The sequence below is a fragment of the Struthio camelus genome, chromosome 5 (assembly GCF_040807025.1).
Source record: "Struthio camelus isolate bStrCam1 chromosome 5, bStrCam1.hap1, whole genome shotgun sequence".
Classification (NCBI taxonomy): domain Eukaryota; kingdom Metazoa; phylum Chordata; class Aves; order Struthioniformes; family Struthionidae; genus Struthio; species Struthio camelus.
The window spans coordinates 78,483,561-78,497,800 of NC_090946.1; the positions used below are offsets into that span (position 1 = coordinate 78,483,561).

A 14,240-nucleotide genomic window follows, 5' to 3' on the forward strand; every position below is an offset into this window, starting at 1 on the left:
GAGAAAAATTGCAGTTATGAGCCCTGCGTTCATGGCCCTGAAGGCAGAGGCCGAGAACTGTCGGTTCTGTATTATAGATCACTGTATTATAGATACCTTTCAGTTATTCGTATGAGAGCATGGTCCCTGGGACTATTGTTGCGAAGAGTGTGATTGCTCCAGGTAAGTTACTTCTTCTCTATTTGTGAAACGGCTTTTTAAAGAAAAATGTGGGTTATTTTCTTTCTGCGCAGTAACCAATACTTTCTCATGGGTGCGCAGAGTAGTTAGGGAAAGCACTTAACTAATTGTAGAATGTGATAAAAGTCTAATGAATGTTTTCTGTGTTGGAGTGAACGCTAAGCAAAATCCTGGCTGAGTTTTAAACTCTTTTCTTTTCTTAGGGAATGCAGTCGGATTTTTGGTGAAGATGGTCTGACGCTGAAACTGTTTCTTAAAAGGACTGCTCCCTTTTCTATTCTGTGGACTTTGACTAACTACCTGTATTTACTGGCTTTAAAGAAGCTGACAGCCACAGACGTCTCTGCCCTATTCTGTTGTAACAAAGCTTTTGTCTTCTTGCTTTCTTGGATTGTGCTGAAAGACAGGTTCATGGGAGCAAGGGTAATGACATACCTGATTTTCAACCCTCCTGTTTTTCATACTTACCCTTAAGTCCATGACTTAAAAATAGCCATTATGCTGCCATAGTACTGCCACGCTATGGTATGTATATACCATGAAACCATTTCTCATTAACTTTATGATGCAAATCTAACCTTGAAATCAGTTAGAGATCTCAGGCTCCCGAGGTAATGTGATGTGGGAAGTTCAAGAAGCTGTCACAGCGAGGTGGTAATTTGGCCAATTAGAATAGGAGGACTTGGGGTTTCTTGTAAATGTATTCTCTCTTGGGTTAAAATGCTGAAGTCCAGCCAATTAATTTTATTTTAAACTTTGTGATAAATCCTTAGGGTCTAACCGAAGCAATTTTATTCCTTGTTTGGGTAGCTTACTCGGTTTTCGATATGTACCGTATTTTTTATGCCGCCCTATTGCATGAAGGTGTGTTTTGCACTAAATAAGTCTTATGGGACAGACTGGCAATAGTATGGAAGTGTTTTACTTCCTGCAAGACAAATTACTCAAAACGCTATATACAAGGATTTCGGGGAAAACAGGTGTATTTCCTGAAATTTTATACACAAGAATAATACGTGGCAATTTAAACTCTTGCCTGTATACCTTGCCTAAGGAATAGGTAGCCTTGTGCCATTTCTGCGGTGCAGCTTCCCCCACTGGAACGGCTCAAGGCCTAGTGGGTGCAGTCCTGATTGAACCGTAGAGAGCCTTGAACTTCAGTAGTGATGGCTGAGGCCAGGTTTGATGGCTAGAACCAGACGGGGCCACCAGCAATTAGTTTTAAGATCCATGGAAAGCGTGATGGATCAGGGCACTCATCCAAGTGGGAAGTTTTTATAAAAAGTCGTAAGGGTCACAGGTTTTTTGGAGTACTGATGTGATTGAATGGTTCTGAAACTAAAAGGCGTCGTGATCTCCGGGCACCTGGTCTGGCTTTTGGAGCGAACAGCAGCAAGCTGAATTAGAGCAGTATGCTTGGGGTTTGGGAATGGAGGAGAAAACCGTGTGAAATACAGCCAATGCTTTAGTTTCCCGGCGGGACTGGACTGGCTGGTGAGCTAGTAATGGCACGGGGCATCTGAACGTGTGTGTGTCATCGCACGAGCTGGCTCTCCCTTTGGGGGGGGGTCTGCCAGGAGGATTGCGCTGGCCTGGCCCCAGGGAGTGACTGTGCCCTGGCAGGGTTGATTCAGAGCCAGACCAGGCAAAAGTCGAGGAGGCGAACCACAGCGTCTGCTCCCCGCGCGGTTCTGTGTCCCTGCCGCGACTCGCAGCCTGGTCCAGGCTCCTGGATGCTTGTGGCCACATCCTGAGGTCCAGGATGCTGACAGGGACCTAGCACTGTAGCCTCAGTGGATAATTTCCTCCACGTGTGCTTTGAGAACAGGGGTGAGATACTTAGCTGGACACTTTGGAGAAACTTGTGTTTCTTGCGTCTGCGCTGTCGCCTTTTTTTTTTTTTTGTCCAGTTACCATTACTAACGGGCTGTATCTGGTAGCACTGGCGATGTACAATGTGCTATACTCTGGTGTTGCAAAGACCTCAACAGTAGTTTCATTGCAGGTAAGGACACAGACATTTCATCTTGCAGTGCTTTAGCCAGACATCCTTATATCTATTTTATCTATGATTTGAAATAGAGAAACATGAGGTTATGTGATCCACCCTCATCCCGGCTGCTGGTGACTGACTCAGAGAATGAGCAGGGTTTGAAATTCTCAGTTCTTCTATACCGGTTTGAGCAAAACCCCTGACTTCTTAGGCTGTCGTTCCCTCCTCTGTCCCTTGATCATCTTAGCTTCCTGCTGTTATTACTCACTTGTATAAAGACGTTGTCTACCCTGATGAGAAAACAGGAACATGTGTACCTTTAAAATAATTTATGTCTAAAAGCAACCTGTTTCTACAAGGACAAACACAACTTTTGTATTTTCCCAGCCCACTCTCTTAAAGAAACCATAGGTGAAAATACACTAAAGCTATTTTCAGTTATTAGTTATTTTTCATTGACAATGCAGTGAAAAAGAAGTTGCTATAAATATGCATTAGTATTAATGCTATAAATGCCGGGAGGTTTGTGCAGGAAAAACCTGGCAGATGTAGTGAACTGCAAATCCTGCGTATAAAGAAACTGTTTTTGCTGTTAACTGGCAGATTCTGGATTGCACAATGCTGGAAGGGTAATTAGCAGCATTTTCCAGCAGCCCTCCTGCCAGAATAGCACTTAATGATGTTAATAACAACGCAGGAGAGTGTTTGAGAACTAAAATACGACAAAGCAGTACAGACCTAGCCTTTTATATTTTGACTGCTGCTACTGCTTTCAGTCCCAAGACTCTCAGAGAGCAGGCGTAATTAGGTTATTTGGACAATAAAGGAATGATAAGAAATAAGGGCCTAATCATATACTCTGAGCAAGTGTTTTTGCAAAAGCACTCAGCACCCAGCAGCACAGCCAGGTTTTCAAAGGAACTCAGCTCCTAGCAGCTCTTGCAGAGCACAGGAGCCTAAGGGCATGTCTGCAGCACGTGGGAGGTGAGAATGCAGCTGGTATGTGCCTACCTGAGACAGCTTCCATCTGGCTGGCCTTGAGAAGAAGACCCAGGGGCTCTGCCACGTGTTTTCAGCATTGCAGCTCCCAGGCTGCACGGAGTTGTCGCAGGCAGCCTCCAAACTGCCTGCGGACAGCCCGCGGGCCACATCTGAGTGTGCAGCCAGCCGACTGATAGCTTACTGGTCCCGTGCACCTCGGAAAGCAGCTGCCAGCCAGGCTAGGGGGCTGGGTTTCCAGACGTGCTGTCTATTTGGACAGCAAACCTGTCTTGATGGCCACCTTATGGTACGGCATATAGACTTGCCTGTGGAAGTGTAGAGTAGCTGCAGGAAGACTACTGGGGTCTCTGTGCAAAGATTGGACTGCCTTGGCTGCATTTAAGCTCCGTGGAGTGTGCTGGAGGAAGGGTATTAATATGCAAAGGAAATATTCAGAGATGAATATATAGCCATTTAGCTATAGAAGCGTAAGGATTCAACACTTAAGGCTTTATGTATCCTGAGTACCTACTGCACCGCTCAGGGAGATACAGCACGATCCCTACACCACAGTCTTGTTTGCTTGAAAACTTCTGAAGTTACGAATTCGTAAGATATAACTTGTGTCCAGGTTAGACTACGCCTTCTGGGAGTAAAGATGGCTATGGTTCGGAGCAAGCACAAACGTTTAAAAGACTTCACATATTTGAGTAGTGCTGTTGGTTTATGATGCTTAGCTTTAGCCATATGCTTAGATGTTGGCATGTGCAAGCCTTTGGTTGTGCTTCATCTGTGAACTTGAGTTAATGCTTATTAAGGAGATACAGGGTGGTTTGAGGACTTCTTTCCTTTCCTCCCCCGGAAAGGTTGGTTGTAGCCATCCTGATGGCAGGTTTCTTTACTACCGCATCTCATTTTCTGTTGTGCTCCACATGGAAAAAGATGTTCCTTGGTGAAATGTTGGTTAGCCTAACTCTCTTCCAGAAAAAAGGAGAGAGGAAAAACAAAAAAGCTATTTCAGTCCTTATTTAGGAGACCCCAGAAGGAAATTTCTAACCTCTTCCTATAATCAAAAGCCTTGTTTAACAAGCTGTCAGCTACAACAACCAACTTTGCTTTGCTGTGACCTTTCTGCTTCTTGTCAGTGTGCAGAAGCCTGCAGGATGTGCACTCAGGTTTCTAAAGCAAACACGAGATGATTGCTGGGCAGAGGTCAGTTGTGCTAATGCACTGGTGTCTAATTTGCAGGAAGAGCTTTGAACATGAAGTTTAAAAAATGTTCTTACTGCTTTCCAGTGTCAGGTCTTATTTATCTAATGTCTCATGAAATGACGCTCCTTTTCTGTCTGTCATTTTAGTCACTTCAGGGAAGAGGTGCTTGGCTTTCCAAATTCTGGGTAAAATTAGGAAACTGGCTCTCCAAATTCTCTGTAGGCAGGCTGGGAAGGTGTTTCTCCTAATAGCAAGCAGACATTCATGTGGCACATGAATCTCCTACTGGAGATGGTGGATCTACTTACGGAAGTTTTCATTCATGCAAGAAAAGGATTCACTTGCTGGGTCTCAGTGTTGAACTCATTAAGGGTTAAATCTCAATCCTTTCAATTTGAAGACAGGGATAATCACATTGGAGTTTTCTGTTTTGTCTTGTGGGAGACATTGCTTGAGGTATTGTAGCTGAAATATGTCGGTTGACAGTTGAAATATGAAATTTGAATTTATGTGCAATGCAAGATGTATAATGCAGCCTAAGATCAAAGCAGACATGCAGTGTAGCGGGGCAGGGGGGGAGGTTTCGAGGATGTTAATGGAGGGGTCATTCTGATTCCTAAGAGGTCCTGAGTGTTATTCTAAGTTGCTTCAGGGCTGGACTTCTGCGATATTCATATCCTAGGATGAAGTGTGAAGAGGAACAGCAGTGTTACAGACTTCTATTACTACCAAGCTACTCACTAAACAGTAGGTAGGAGGGAGACGTTCCGTAGGGACCGTTCCTGCTGAAGGGGAGTTTTGTTTGGCTTTTCAGCAAGGCTTCAGGTCTGTGTTGTGCTTGCAGTTACTACGCACTGTTGACATGTATCTGGTGGTGACAGGAATGTTTCAGTATACATTTGTCATACACCTCTCTGTGAATGCCACTGAAACCCTCTCTTCCAAGAGAATTTAACTAACTTTATTTTACTCACAGGTTCTCAAACAGATATAAATTCAGGATCAAAATAAGCATTGATGCATGATGGGTGTTTGCATGTGTGTCCTCTGACAGATGCATCCAGACTTTGCGGCAGGGTGATCAGCAGAGGGTGGTGTCTTCCAACAGCCCAAGTCACTTCAAGGGTGACAGCCAGATTTCCATTTAGGCACTGGAAAATACAACCTGGTGAAGACCTAACTCATGGATGAGGGCTAGTCCTGCGGAGGGATGTAGATGCCACCCCCACAAAGTGAGCAGCCCTGAGCTGTGTGTCCAGCCAGAAGAGTTAGCCAATGACAATCTGGACTCAGCCTGGAAGGCTTTCCAGGAACGACTGTAGGAAGGGTTGTATTTTGAAGCCCAGTGGGACTTACTTAAGATGAATTTCCTGATGGTGAAAAGCCTCTCTGCCCATCCTTAAAATGCAAAAGCAGTCCTTTCTTTCAAGGCACAGGCTGGAGAGGAGCATTGCTCCCCTGCCCTCATCACTGCAGAGGTGGGAGGCTTGGCTCCAGGTCCCTCCTCCACATGAAGGGACTCAACCACTCATCCCAGGTAGCCTAACTACCAGGCTGTGTTTTTCTGGGAAGGAATGGGAGGGAAGCTGTTTTGTCCCCTCTAGCCAAAGGTGTGCCAGATCTCATTGAACTATCGCATTGTCCCTGAGAAAGCATGAGCACATATGCGACCCCCAACCCAGTCATTAGGTCGAGGGGGTAATAGTATCAATATTAGAAGACTGAGGTATTTCACAGCATGCTTAGGGCTGGGGGTACCAAGTGACATTTCATGGTGCATTTGGATGTACCAAAGGCATTTCAGGACCTTCAGGTTTAGGTGACAGCAAGGAAAGCTCTTTTGAGGACAGCGTCTCAGAGCGTGGATGTTTCGAGTGGAAGTTAATTGGGATATAGATACCCACCATGATCTGTGAATCTGTCCCTTTGGTAGTAAAATAGGGCTGACAGTGAGAGATACTTAAAGCTCCATCCAGGAGTTTAGTCCCCCAATTAAGATGTTGGCTTACGCCTTTTAGGAGTATTAACATTTTTAGCTATAGTGTCACAGATTGCCTTTACCCTGGGAGTCAACTATTGGTTCCTAGTTATGTCCCACGTGTGGACACCTTTACCTGAGTCAGGCATGTGTCCCTTGAAACAAGATTTTGCTCAGCGACTGGCTCTATTGACATAGTTCTGTGGAATTTTTGTGTTTCTTACCTCAGCCTGGCTCAGAGCTACTCAGTGCAAATATCAGTGGGTTTTCTGGGACTCTTGATAAAACTATGTAAGAGCTGAAAGTCCGGTTCTTCTGCAAAAGGATGTGTGGTTTGATCAAGATAGCTTAAAAAAGTGTGTAGTGTGTATGTATGTGAAATGCATGTGAGGCTCAGATTCATCTAGTAGTAAACATTTTCTTAAATGCAATAGACTGATGTTTGCCGGGAGGAAACTGAATCCAGTGTTGCTCTTGCATTAGTGTTGGCTTCAGAGCTGTACCAGAGCTGCAGGAGCAGGAAGGGGGAAGAGCCCTGTGCGGCGCAGCTGTTACGTTAGGGAGCAGGGCAGTTGAGTAGTGTTTTTGGAGGTTAGCGCTGTCAAGGCTAACCACATTTGTATCTGCCTTTGGCCAAATGGGGAGGACCCTCCTTGTCCCTCTCGGTAGGGTGTTGTGGGAATTAATGGAGATCTGACGATGGAAACCACTGTCTGAACCCTAAGTATTGCTGGTGGCTCTGCAGCAGCCTGCTTTGGTAATCTGCGTTTGTGCATCTGCTGCACTCGGCCAAGCTCTAGTAGAGGGATAGCATTGGACCTGAGCGAGTAAGTGCCCAGGGCACTAAGCGGCCTGCAATGAACAGCCTTTTCCATAATGATAAAACATGTACTGTCATCATAATTTTTTAAAATATATATAAAGAGCCTAACAGAAATTATACTATAATTTTTCCAGATCTGAGGAAACACATTTTCCTTTGAAGTCCATGGAAGCTGAGTAATCAGTGTCTTTGGTATTTAGACCTGTATTTCCTGTGCAGGGCAATTAGATAGAAAAATGAAATTTTTTTCAAAAGAATAAAAAGTTTGGAAGGATCCCCATCGCTGCTCGGAGTTCTTAGAAGTCAGGACCAAGGAGCTGAGATAGGTGTAGTTAGTTAATTATTTCTGTTCTTTTTCTTTGATGTTCCTTAGAAACTCCACCTGGGCTTTTCACATGAGGCAAAAAAAAAAGCTAGGCAACAAAGTAAAGGCTTCATAAAGAAATTTGGCTATGTCTTGCCAGGGAAGTTGGCTTGGCTGTTATGAAAAAAACCAGCCAGGGCAGGAGCAGCCCTGGAAGTGCTCCCCGTTGTCTGCAGCTAGTCCACAATAAAGGGCTCAGTCTCCTGGATGAATGAGTCCAGTGTAGCTTGCTCTCCAAAATATTTATAGTTCAAGCCACATTGGTGGCATTCTAAATATTTGTTTTGTTGTATAGAAGAAAATAATATCTTAAAAAGAAGTTCTTGGTCTTGGAGTTGTATCTCCAAAGTGGATGTTTAGCTTCTAAAATACTCAGTGGCGCCTGTTCTGTCAGTAGGTCCCAGGCGAATTTGCAGAGCTATACAGCCAGATTGCTATCAATGCATACGCTTTCATTATGTTTTACATCACTCCCAACAGTACATAACCACCTATTTAAGGGAAAGAAAGCAAGCTTAAAGTTAGAGAAAGTAGCTAGCGACGCTCGTTAAAAACCCACACCGTGATAATCTTTTGCCACGTAATGAAATTGTGCTGTGCTTGACATCATTGCTTTGCTTTGTTTGTGCAGATAGTTGCAGCAATAATGGCAATCACAGGAATTGTAATGATGGCATATGCAGATGGTTTCCAGGGCGATTCAATTATCGGAGTAGCATATGCTGTCGGATCAGCCTCTACATCTGCGTTGTATAAGGTGGGTCATAACTGTTTATTGATGTTCTTTCTTACATTCTTTAATATTTGATGTTAAAAATGCATGAGTACAAAACAAATCACTATAAAATAAATGTTTTATTCATCCCCCCCCCCCCGCATCATTCATGTTCTGAGCAGGCAGTGTCACACTGTCACAAAATTTACTACAGGTATAATTAGTTTGTAGTTGCCAAATAGTCAGAGTGACTTTGCTTTATGAGCCTTTAATGAAATCTCCATTATTATGCCACGAGGCGTTTGGTGTCATGTTTTAATCATTTCCTGCCGCTGCCATTTATTGAAGCTATTTGTAATGGGCTTGCCACGTGCAGCAGGGAGGAAAGACTGAACGCAGATAGTGTCGCGTTTCCTTGGGTGAAGACATCCGTCTGCTCCCGGGGCTGCAGTGCAGCTCTCTTGTGTATTCTGCACTCGTGCCGGGCTGAGAGCCCGTTTGCCTGGTGCAGCCCGCGCACGAGAGACATGCGGCGCTTTAGCCCCTGCTTGAAAGTAGCGCAGCCAGAGGATGAAGGCAACAGGGATACGTTTGATTTAGAAACCAGCTGGGCTAAAGGTGGCTGTATTTATCGCCAGCTCGGTGGGGGAGCGTGTGTAAAGAAGAGAAGTTTGGGCGGAGTTGCAGTGGGATGAAAAGTTGCCTCTTTGTTTTAGACTTTGGTGCCTCTCTGATAACTTCACTGAGAACATGCAGCAAATGAATTATGGGGAACTATACGAATTGAGGGTTGTGTAGGACAAATCCTCCAGTGGCTTGTGCTGCCAGTGAGCCTAGAACGAGTCTCTCCAGGCTAGAGCTTCCTCTCAAAGCAGGTTGATGCTGCAGAAATCACTGGGGTCCCCTCACAAATCACAGCAATGCCCAGCACAGCCCAAATCCTGCAACTTCTGTTGCGTAAACAGTGGTGCCTTCGGGTGCTTAGTTACACTTCCTCCTCATGGCATTTTGTGTTAAGGTTCACTATATAGCCTCAGCCTTCCCTGTTCTAATAACACCACAGTATGCTGCTTTGTGCCAGAACATGCAGGAAAAGACCTAAACCTTAGCAAAGTTGCCCTTGCAAAGCCCTTCTGTAGGAGCAGGCTGGACTGTGGCACCCTGTCCTAGTCAGGGCTTTCCCTGGGCCCAGAGGACTCTGAGCTGGAGGACTTCACTTCCCAGGACAGGCACAGGTCTAAAAACCTCCCTCTTTCCTCTCTTTTGCAGGTTTTATTCAAAATGTTTCTTGGCAGTGCGAACTTCGGTGAAGCTGCGCATTTTGTTTCTACGCTGGGCTTCTTCAACTTCATTTTCATCTCTGTTACTCCCGTCATACTCTATTTTACAAAAGTGGAGTACTGGTCTCCCTTCCCTGCTGTGCCGTGGGGTTACCTGTGCGGAGTAGCTGGCCTCTGGTTAGGTACGTGTTAAAAGTTTGACTCATTTTTCCTAATTCTTCCCTCCTTCAATACAAAGTCAGCCTCAGACACAAACCTTTTCCTTCCTTCAGCAGTGGAGCTCCCACACAGATGAAACCTGATCCCAGTGCAAACTGGTACTCCTTGAGAAATGATTAACGTTTTTCACAGGACGCCTTAATACAAACGTTGGGAACGGAGAATAAACATGAGCCAGTCGCCCTAACTGCTCTGGTTTCATCTCTGCGTTCCCACAGCTGGTCGATAGGCATTTCTTTCTCTCTGGCTCTCTCTTGCGCCAGAGAGAGCTGGCGCAACCAGCTTGACGGGGCTGCGTGCGCGGACACAGGGACACCCCGTGCCGGGGCACCTCGGTGGGTGCTATGGGCTCCGTACGGAGGCTGCATGGCCTTGCCACCACCGCCTGTGAAGGCTGGTACTAACTGCTTCGTTTCATGCGGTCTTCACCTGTCCTCCTCTCTTCCACAAAGCTTCCCCTGCCGGAGCCGCAGTTGCCGTTCTCCAGCCAGGCAGCACATCTATTGAATTCAGCCCAGGGGCATTTTAATTTCCAGATATAAGAACATCCTTGCCTTTACTGAAGTCTCTATTACTTTGTAATTGAAGAGGTTTTTGTCTCCGCTACAAGTGTATTAAATGGAAACAGAGAGGCTCCCGTTGTCTGTACATAGCCCCTCTACCCCGCCAGCTGGAGCTACGGCAGGACTGGTGGCTGAGGTGGCACGAGAGTGTGTCTGCTATTCCTTGGAGCTGCTCTAAGCCTAATTGCAGCAGCTCTGTCAGCACCTATGGAATAAAAAGTAGGGATAAGGCAAGTAGGCAAGACATGATCTTGGGACAGTCTGCTTAGTCTGCAATTAACTTCATAGGCTAATTGTATTTAGTGTCCTTAAGAATATGCATTGCCTTGTGCAGTCATCACGTCATGCGTGGTCCAGCCAGAGGTGTGTGGGGCCCTTCACCACAGAAGAGTCCCACTGAAACTAATCCACCGTGAGCTGGGAGGGGAAGCTGGGTTCACTGTCTTTCCTGTGGAAGAAGTGGTTTATGGAAGCAAAACTAGGTTGTTGGAGTCTGCTTAAAGCTTGAACAAAGCACCAAAATGGAAACGTGATACCTCAGTATTGCAGTTTGTCGACAGACCTACAGCTCTCATTCTTCCCCTGTTCAGAACTTCACTCATTTTATACCCACATATATGCAAAAATCCGTAACTTCATGGTCCTTACATTATGGAGTATGTATTAAGCATATATCATACCTGTGAGGTCAGGGTGGAGGAGAAGAATCCAACTCTAGTGCTTTTCCCCATAATCATGTATTATTTTCTTTGTTTTTCCCCAGCTTTTAACATTCTGGTTAATGTTGGCGTCGTGCTTACGTACCCCATTCTGATCTCTATTGGCACAGTGCTCAGCGTCCCTGGAAATGCAGGTACAGCTAACGCACGTGTTGGTCAAAAGATAAAGTGCACAGATGTGCGGAGAGCAGGAGCAGTTTGTTGTCTAAATGGTCAAAGTCTGCCATCACTTATCTCGGAGTGGTTCAGTGTCATCCAGCTTCCCCAGATGCTCCAAGCGATTCTGGCTGTTTCAGTTAGTAAAGGCCAATTTTTGGCCTTCCTCCTTTTGCTGGGAGTGAGGGGTGTGTCCATACCACACAGAGGAGAGGGCAGGTTGACCCCCTGCCTGCAGCCCCCGAGCTAGTTGCTGCCGAGACGCCAGGGGTCAGCGTGCTGCTGCTGTGGCTCAGGACCGTGCTGGTGACCTGATGGGCAGCAGCAGGGCAGGATGTATGAGTGGAAGGTTACTCCAGGGTCCCCTCTTCCTGAAGCTCAGGTGTGCTGTTATAGCTGGTTGCGGAGTTGGGAGGCAGAATCTGGGAACATCGACTCCATCCTGACCTGCATGCTGGTCTCTCTCCATCACTGGTGGAACGTTGTGCTGATACAACCTGCTGTACATAAAGAGTTACCATAAAGCATCTTCCCTTACAGTAGGAAGGGAAACCAGAGGCTAAACTGGCTCTGTAAGGCTTCCTCAAAGTCTATGTGAGGGCAGCGAGGCATAGAAGAGACATGGCATTTCCAGTACCGCTCTGTGGGGTCAAAGCCATGCTCTGAACTCTAGGAGTCGGTTGGTCTAGAAGACTGAAAGTGATGTGGCCAGTGTCATAGCCAGAGTCCAACATGTGGGGTATGGAGACATAGCGGGCTAATCTGATGGTGTAGTTCATCCTTTTGCAGTTTTTTTTGTTGATGACACCTTTGTTTCTTCTTCACAGCTGTGGATCTCTTGAAGCACAAGATGATCTTCAGTGTAGTGAGGCTGGGGGCCACTATCATCATTTGCATTGGGTTTCTGCTGATGCTTCTCCCTGAAGAATGGGATGAAATAACCTTGAGATTCATCAACAGCTTAAAGGAGAAGAAAAGTGAGGATCATGCTGACGACATCACGGACTCCAGTGTGCACACGAGAAGCAGAAGTAGAGCTAATGGGACAGTGTCTATACCACTAGCTTAGAGCTGGTGGACTTTAACTGCACACAGATGTATATTCTGTGAATATAGCTGAAATTTCCTCACTACTAGTATGCTTAAAAAAAATAACATTTACTCTGAACTGGGGATGAATTCTAAGATAAGAGAAATACATCTATAATAAATGTTTACATTTATACACTTATCAAGGAACAGGTGTAAATAACCACAATAAAATGTTTTGTAGTAAAAAGCATTTAAGCTTGTGTCTTACTGAACTGGCAGATTTAAAATAAGGATAATAAGGATCAAGTCTACATCACTGATCTCCTTTTGGTGGCAGAAGGGTCATCATCAAGGAGACCCATCTTGGACATTTCCAGCAAAATCTCAAAAGTGAACATTAACTTGTCTTCAAAGTAAAGGAATTATTATCAAAATAAATGCTTATTTAGGGACGTGGGACACCCAAAAGGGCAACAGTGTGGCCAGGCATTACTGTGACCCCTTGCTGCCAAGGGTGGCTGGAAGAGAGAAACTTCCTTCTGAATGCAGGAGAACAGTGTTTACATGAGCCTTTGCCAATTAGAAACCATTCACACAGTTAGAAGCAGTCTGACCAAGCAACTGCTCAAAACCCTGACGAACAGGGCTGAGCTATCTTGTAATGTTAAATTAAAAAACAAAAAAGAAGATAAGATGAATCATCCAAGCCCTGTCTTCCTGAAGCATAGGCTTTCTGCTTGCTCCAGGAAACCCAACTGGGCACGCAAGCCGATTTTGAACATAGCCTCAACTCTAATGCTTTTACTACACCATCAGCCAGCTTCAAACCTTGTCAAAGCCTTAGCTAACAAACTGACCCTGTTCATGACAGGCACGGTCTGCTGGAGCCTGCGACTGCCCGGCTGCAGGCTGTCCTAGCGCAGAGCTACGAAACAGCCGAGCCCACCCATAGCTTCACGCTCGCTGAACGCGCTCCCAGACCCACGCTGGTCTGTGCATCTCTGCAACAACTTTCCAGCAGCGGCTCTGCGTTTTGGGTGCCTCTGGTTAAAAACAAAATAACTTCATTTATCTTTTTCTCCTAGAAAAGCTGCTCGCCCAGCTTTCATGAGAGACCGAGTACCCTGCAGCACTAGCATCCTTGGGAGATGGCAGCTCCCATTTTCCAGTGCTTTTCCTTTAAGCCAAACAAATATTTGTCTTAACCTCTGCAGTGGGGAAAACAAAACAACAACGCTTTCAAAAGCCAAAACCAACCAACCCACCCAGTTCCTTCCTTAAGACTGTCACTGTGTAATTCAGGCTGGCCGTTCCCAGGTACGGCGGCCCCAGGATCACGCGCTCAGCGAGAGGACGCTTACTTGAGAGCACTCACCATGCAGAGACCTGTGCAAATGTTTTGTTTTAAAGAGCAGGAGAAACAACTCAAAAGTAATGCCGATGGCTGTACTGACCAGCCTGCTTTTTGCCGTTTTTACTTACCGGTTAGTATGGTTTTGTTCACAGTATTTTTGCCAGGGGAAGAAAAAAAGTTATTATTAATAATGAATGCTTCTTTTCTCTAATACTAGCTATATAATAACTATGTTACTTAAAAAAACAAAACAAAACACGCACACCACACACAGCCAGCAAAAAGCTGTGATTTATACTGGTCTCACCTCCGGGGCAGCAGACAGGGCCTGGCTAGCTGCTTGTAACACCCCTTCCCGTGGCATTGGGCCCCCCCCCCAAGCCCCACAGCTGGAGCAGCGCCGCAGCCGTGGCATTCCCACACCTGGTGGGGTGCTATTCCCACCGCACAGCGGAGGGGATTGCTCCTTGCCCTCGGCCCAGGCAAACCGCAAAAATACGCTCATGTTATGAGCGGCAGCAGCAGTGTTGGCCCCTCCATCGCAGAGCTGCAGAACTAGTGCAGGAAACCCCAGCCCAAAACGACCAGCCTCCTCGTGCTAAACCCCACGGATGAGGTCTGGGCATGCACACTTGCTCTTCTGAAACTCTCATCTAGCAGCCTGCTGCAGT

The 14,240-nt window shown here is 45.9% G+C and overlaps 1 protein-coding gene across 6 annotated transcripts in view; it reads left to right on the plus strand.

Annotated features, from left to right (window-relative positions):
- The window catches only part of SLC35F4 (solute carrier family 35 member F4), a 125,396-nt gene extending 112,940 nt beyond the window's left edge, over positions 1 to 12,456 (plus strand). For 4 of the 6 annotated variants that reach the window (XM_068947441.1, XM_068947442.1, XM_009670665.2 and 1 more), the window contains 5 exons: positions 384 to 603; positions 8,163 to 8,288; positions 9,516 to 9,708; positions 11,072 to 11,161; positions 12,011 to 12,455. In XM_068947441.1, the coding sequence (XP_068803542.1) occupies positions 384 to 603; positions 8,163 to 8,288; positions 9,516 to 9,708; positions 11,072 to 11,161; positions 12,011 to 12,252 (871 nt within the window). In that variant the 3' untranslated portion in view covers positions 12,253 to 12,455. Of the gene's footprint in view, positions 1 to 383; positions 604 to 8,162; positions 8,289 to 9,515; positions 9,709 to 11,071; positions 11,162 to 12,010 lie in introns of all 6 variants that reach the window. The other 2 variants (XM_068947440.1, XM_009670662.2) reach the window with 1 other exon arrangement.
- Positions 12,457 to 14,240: the final 1,784 nt, after the last annotated feature.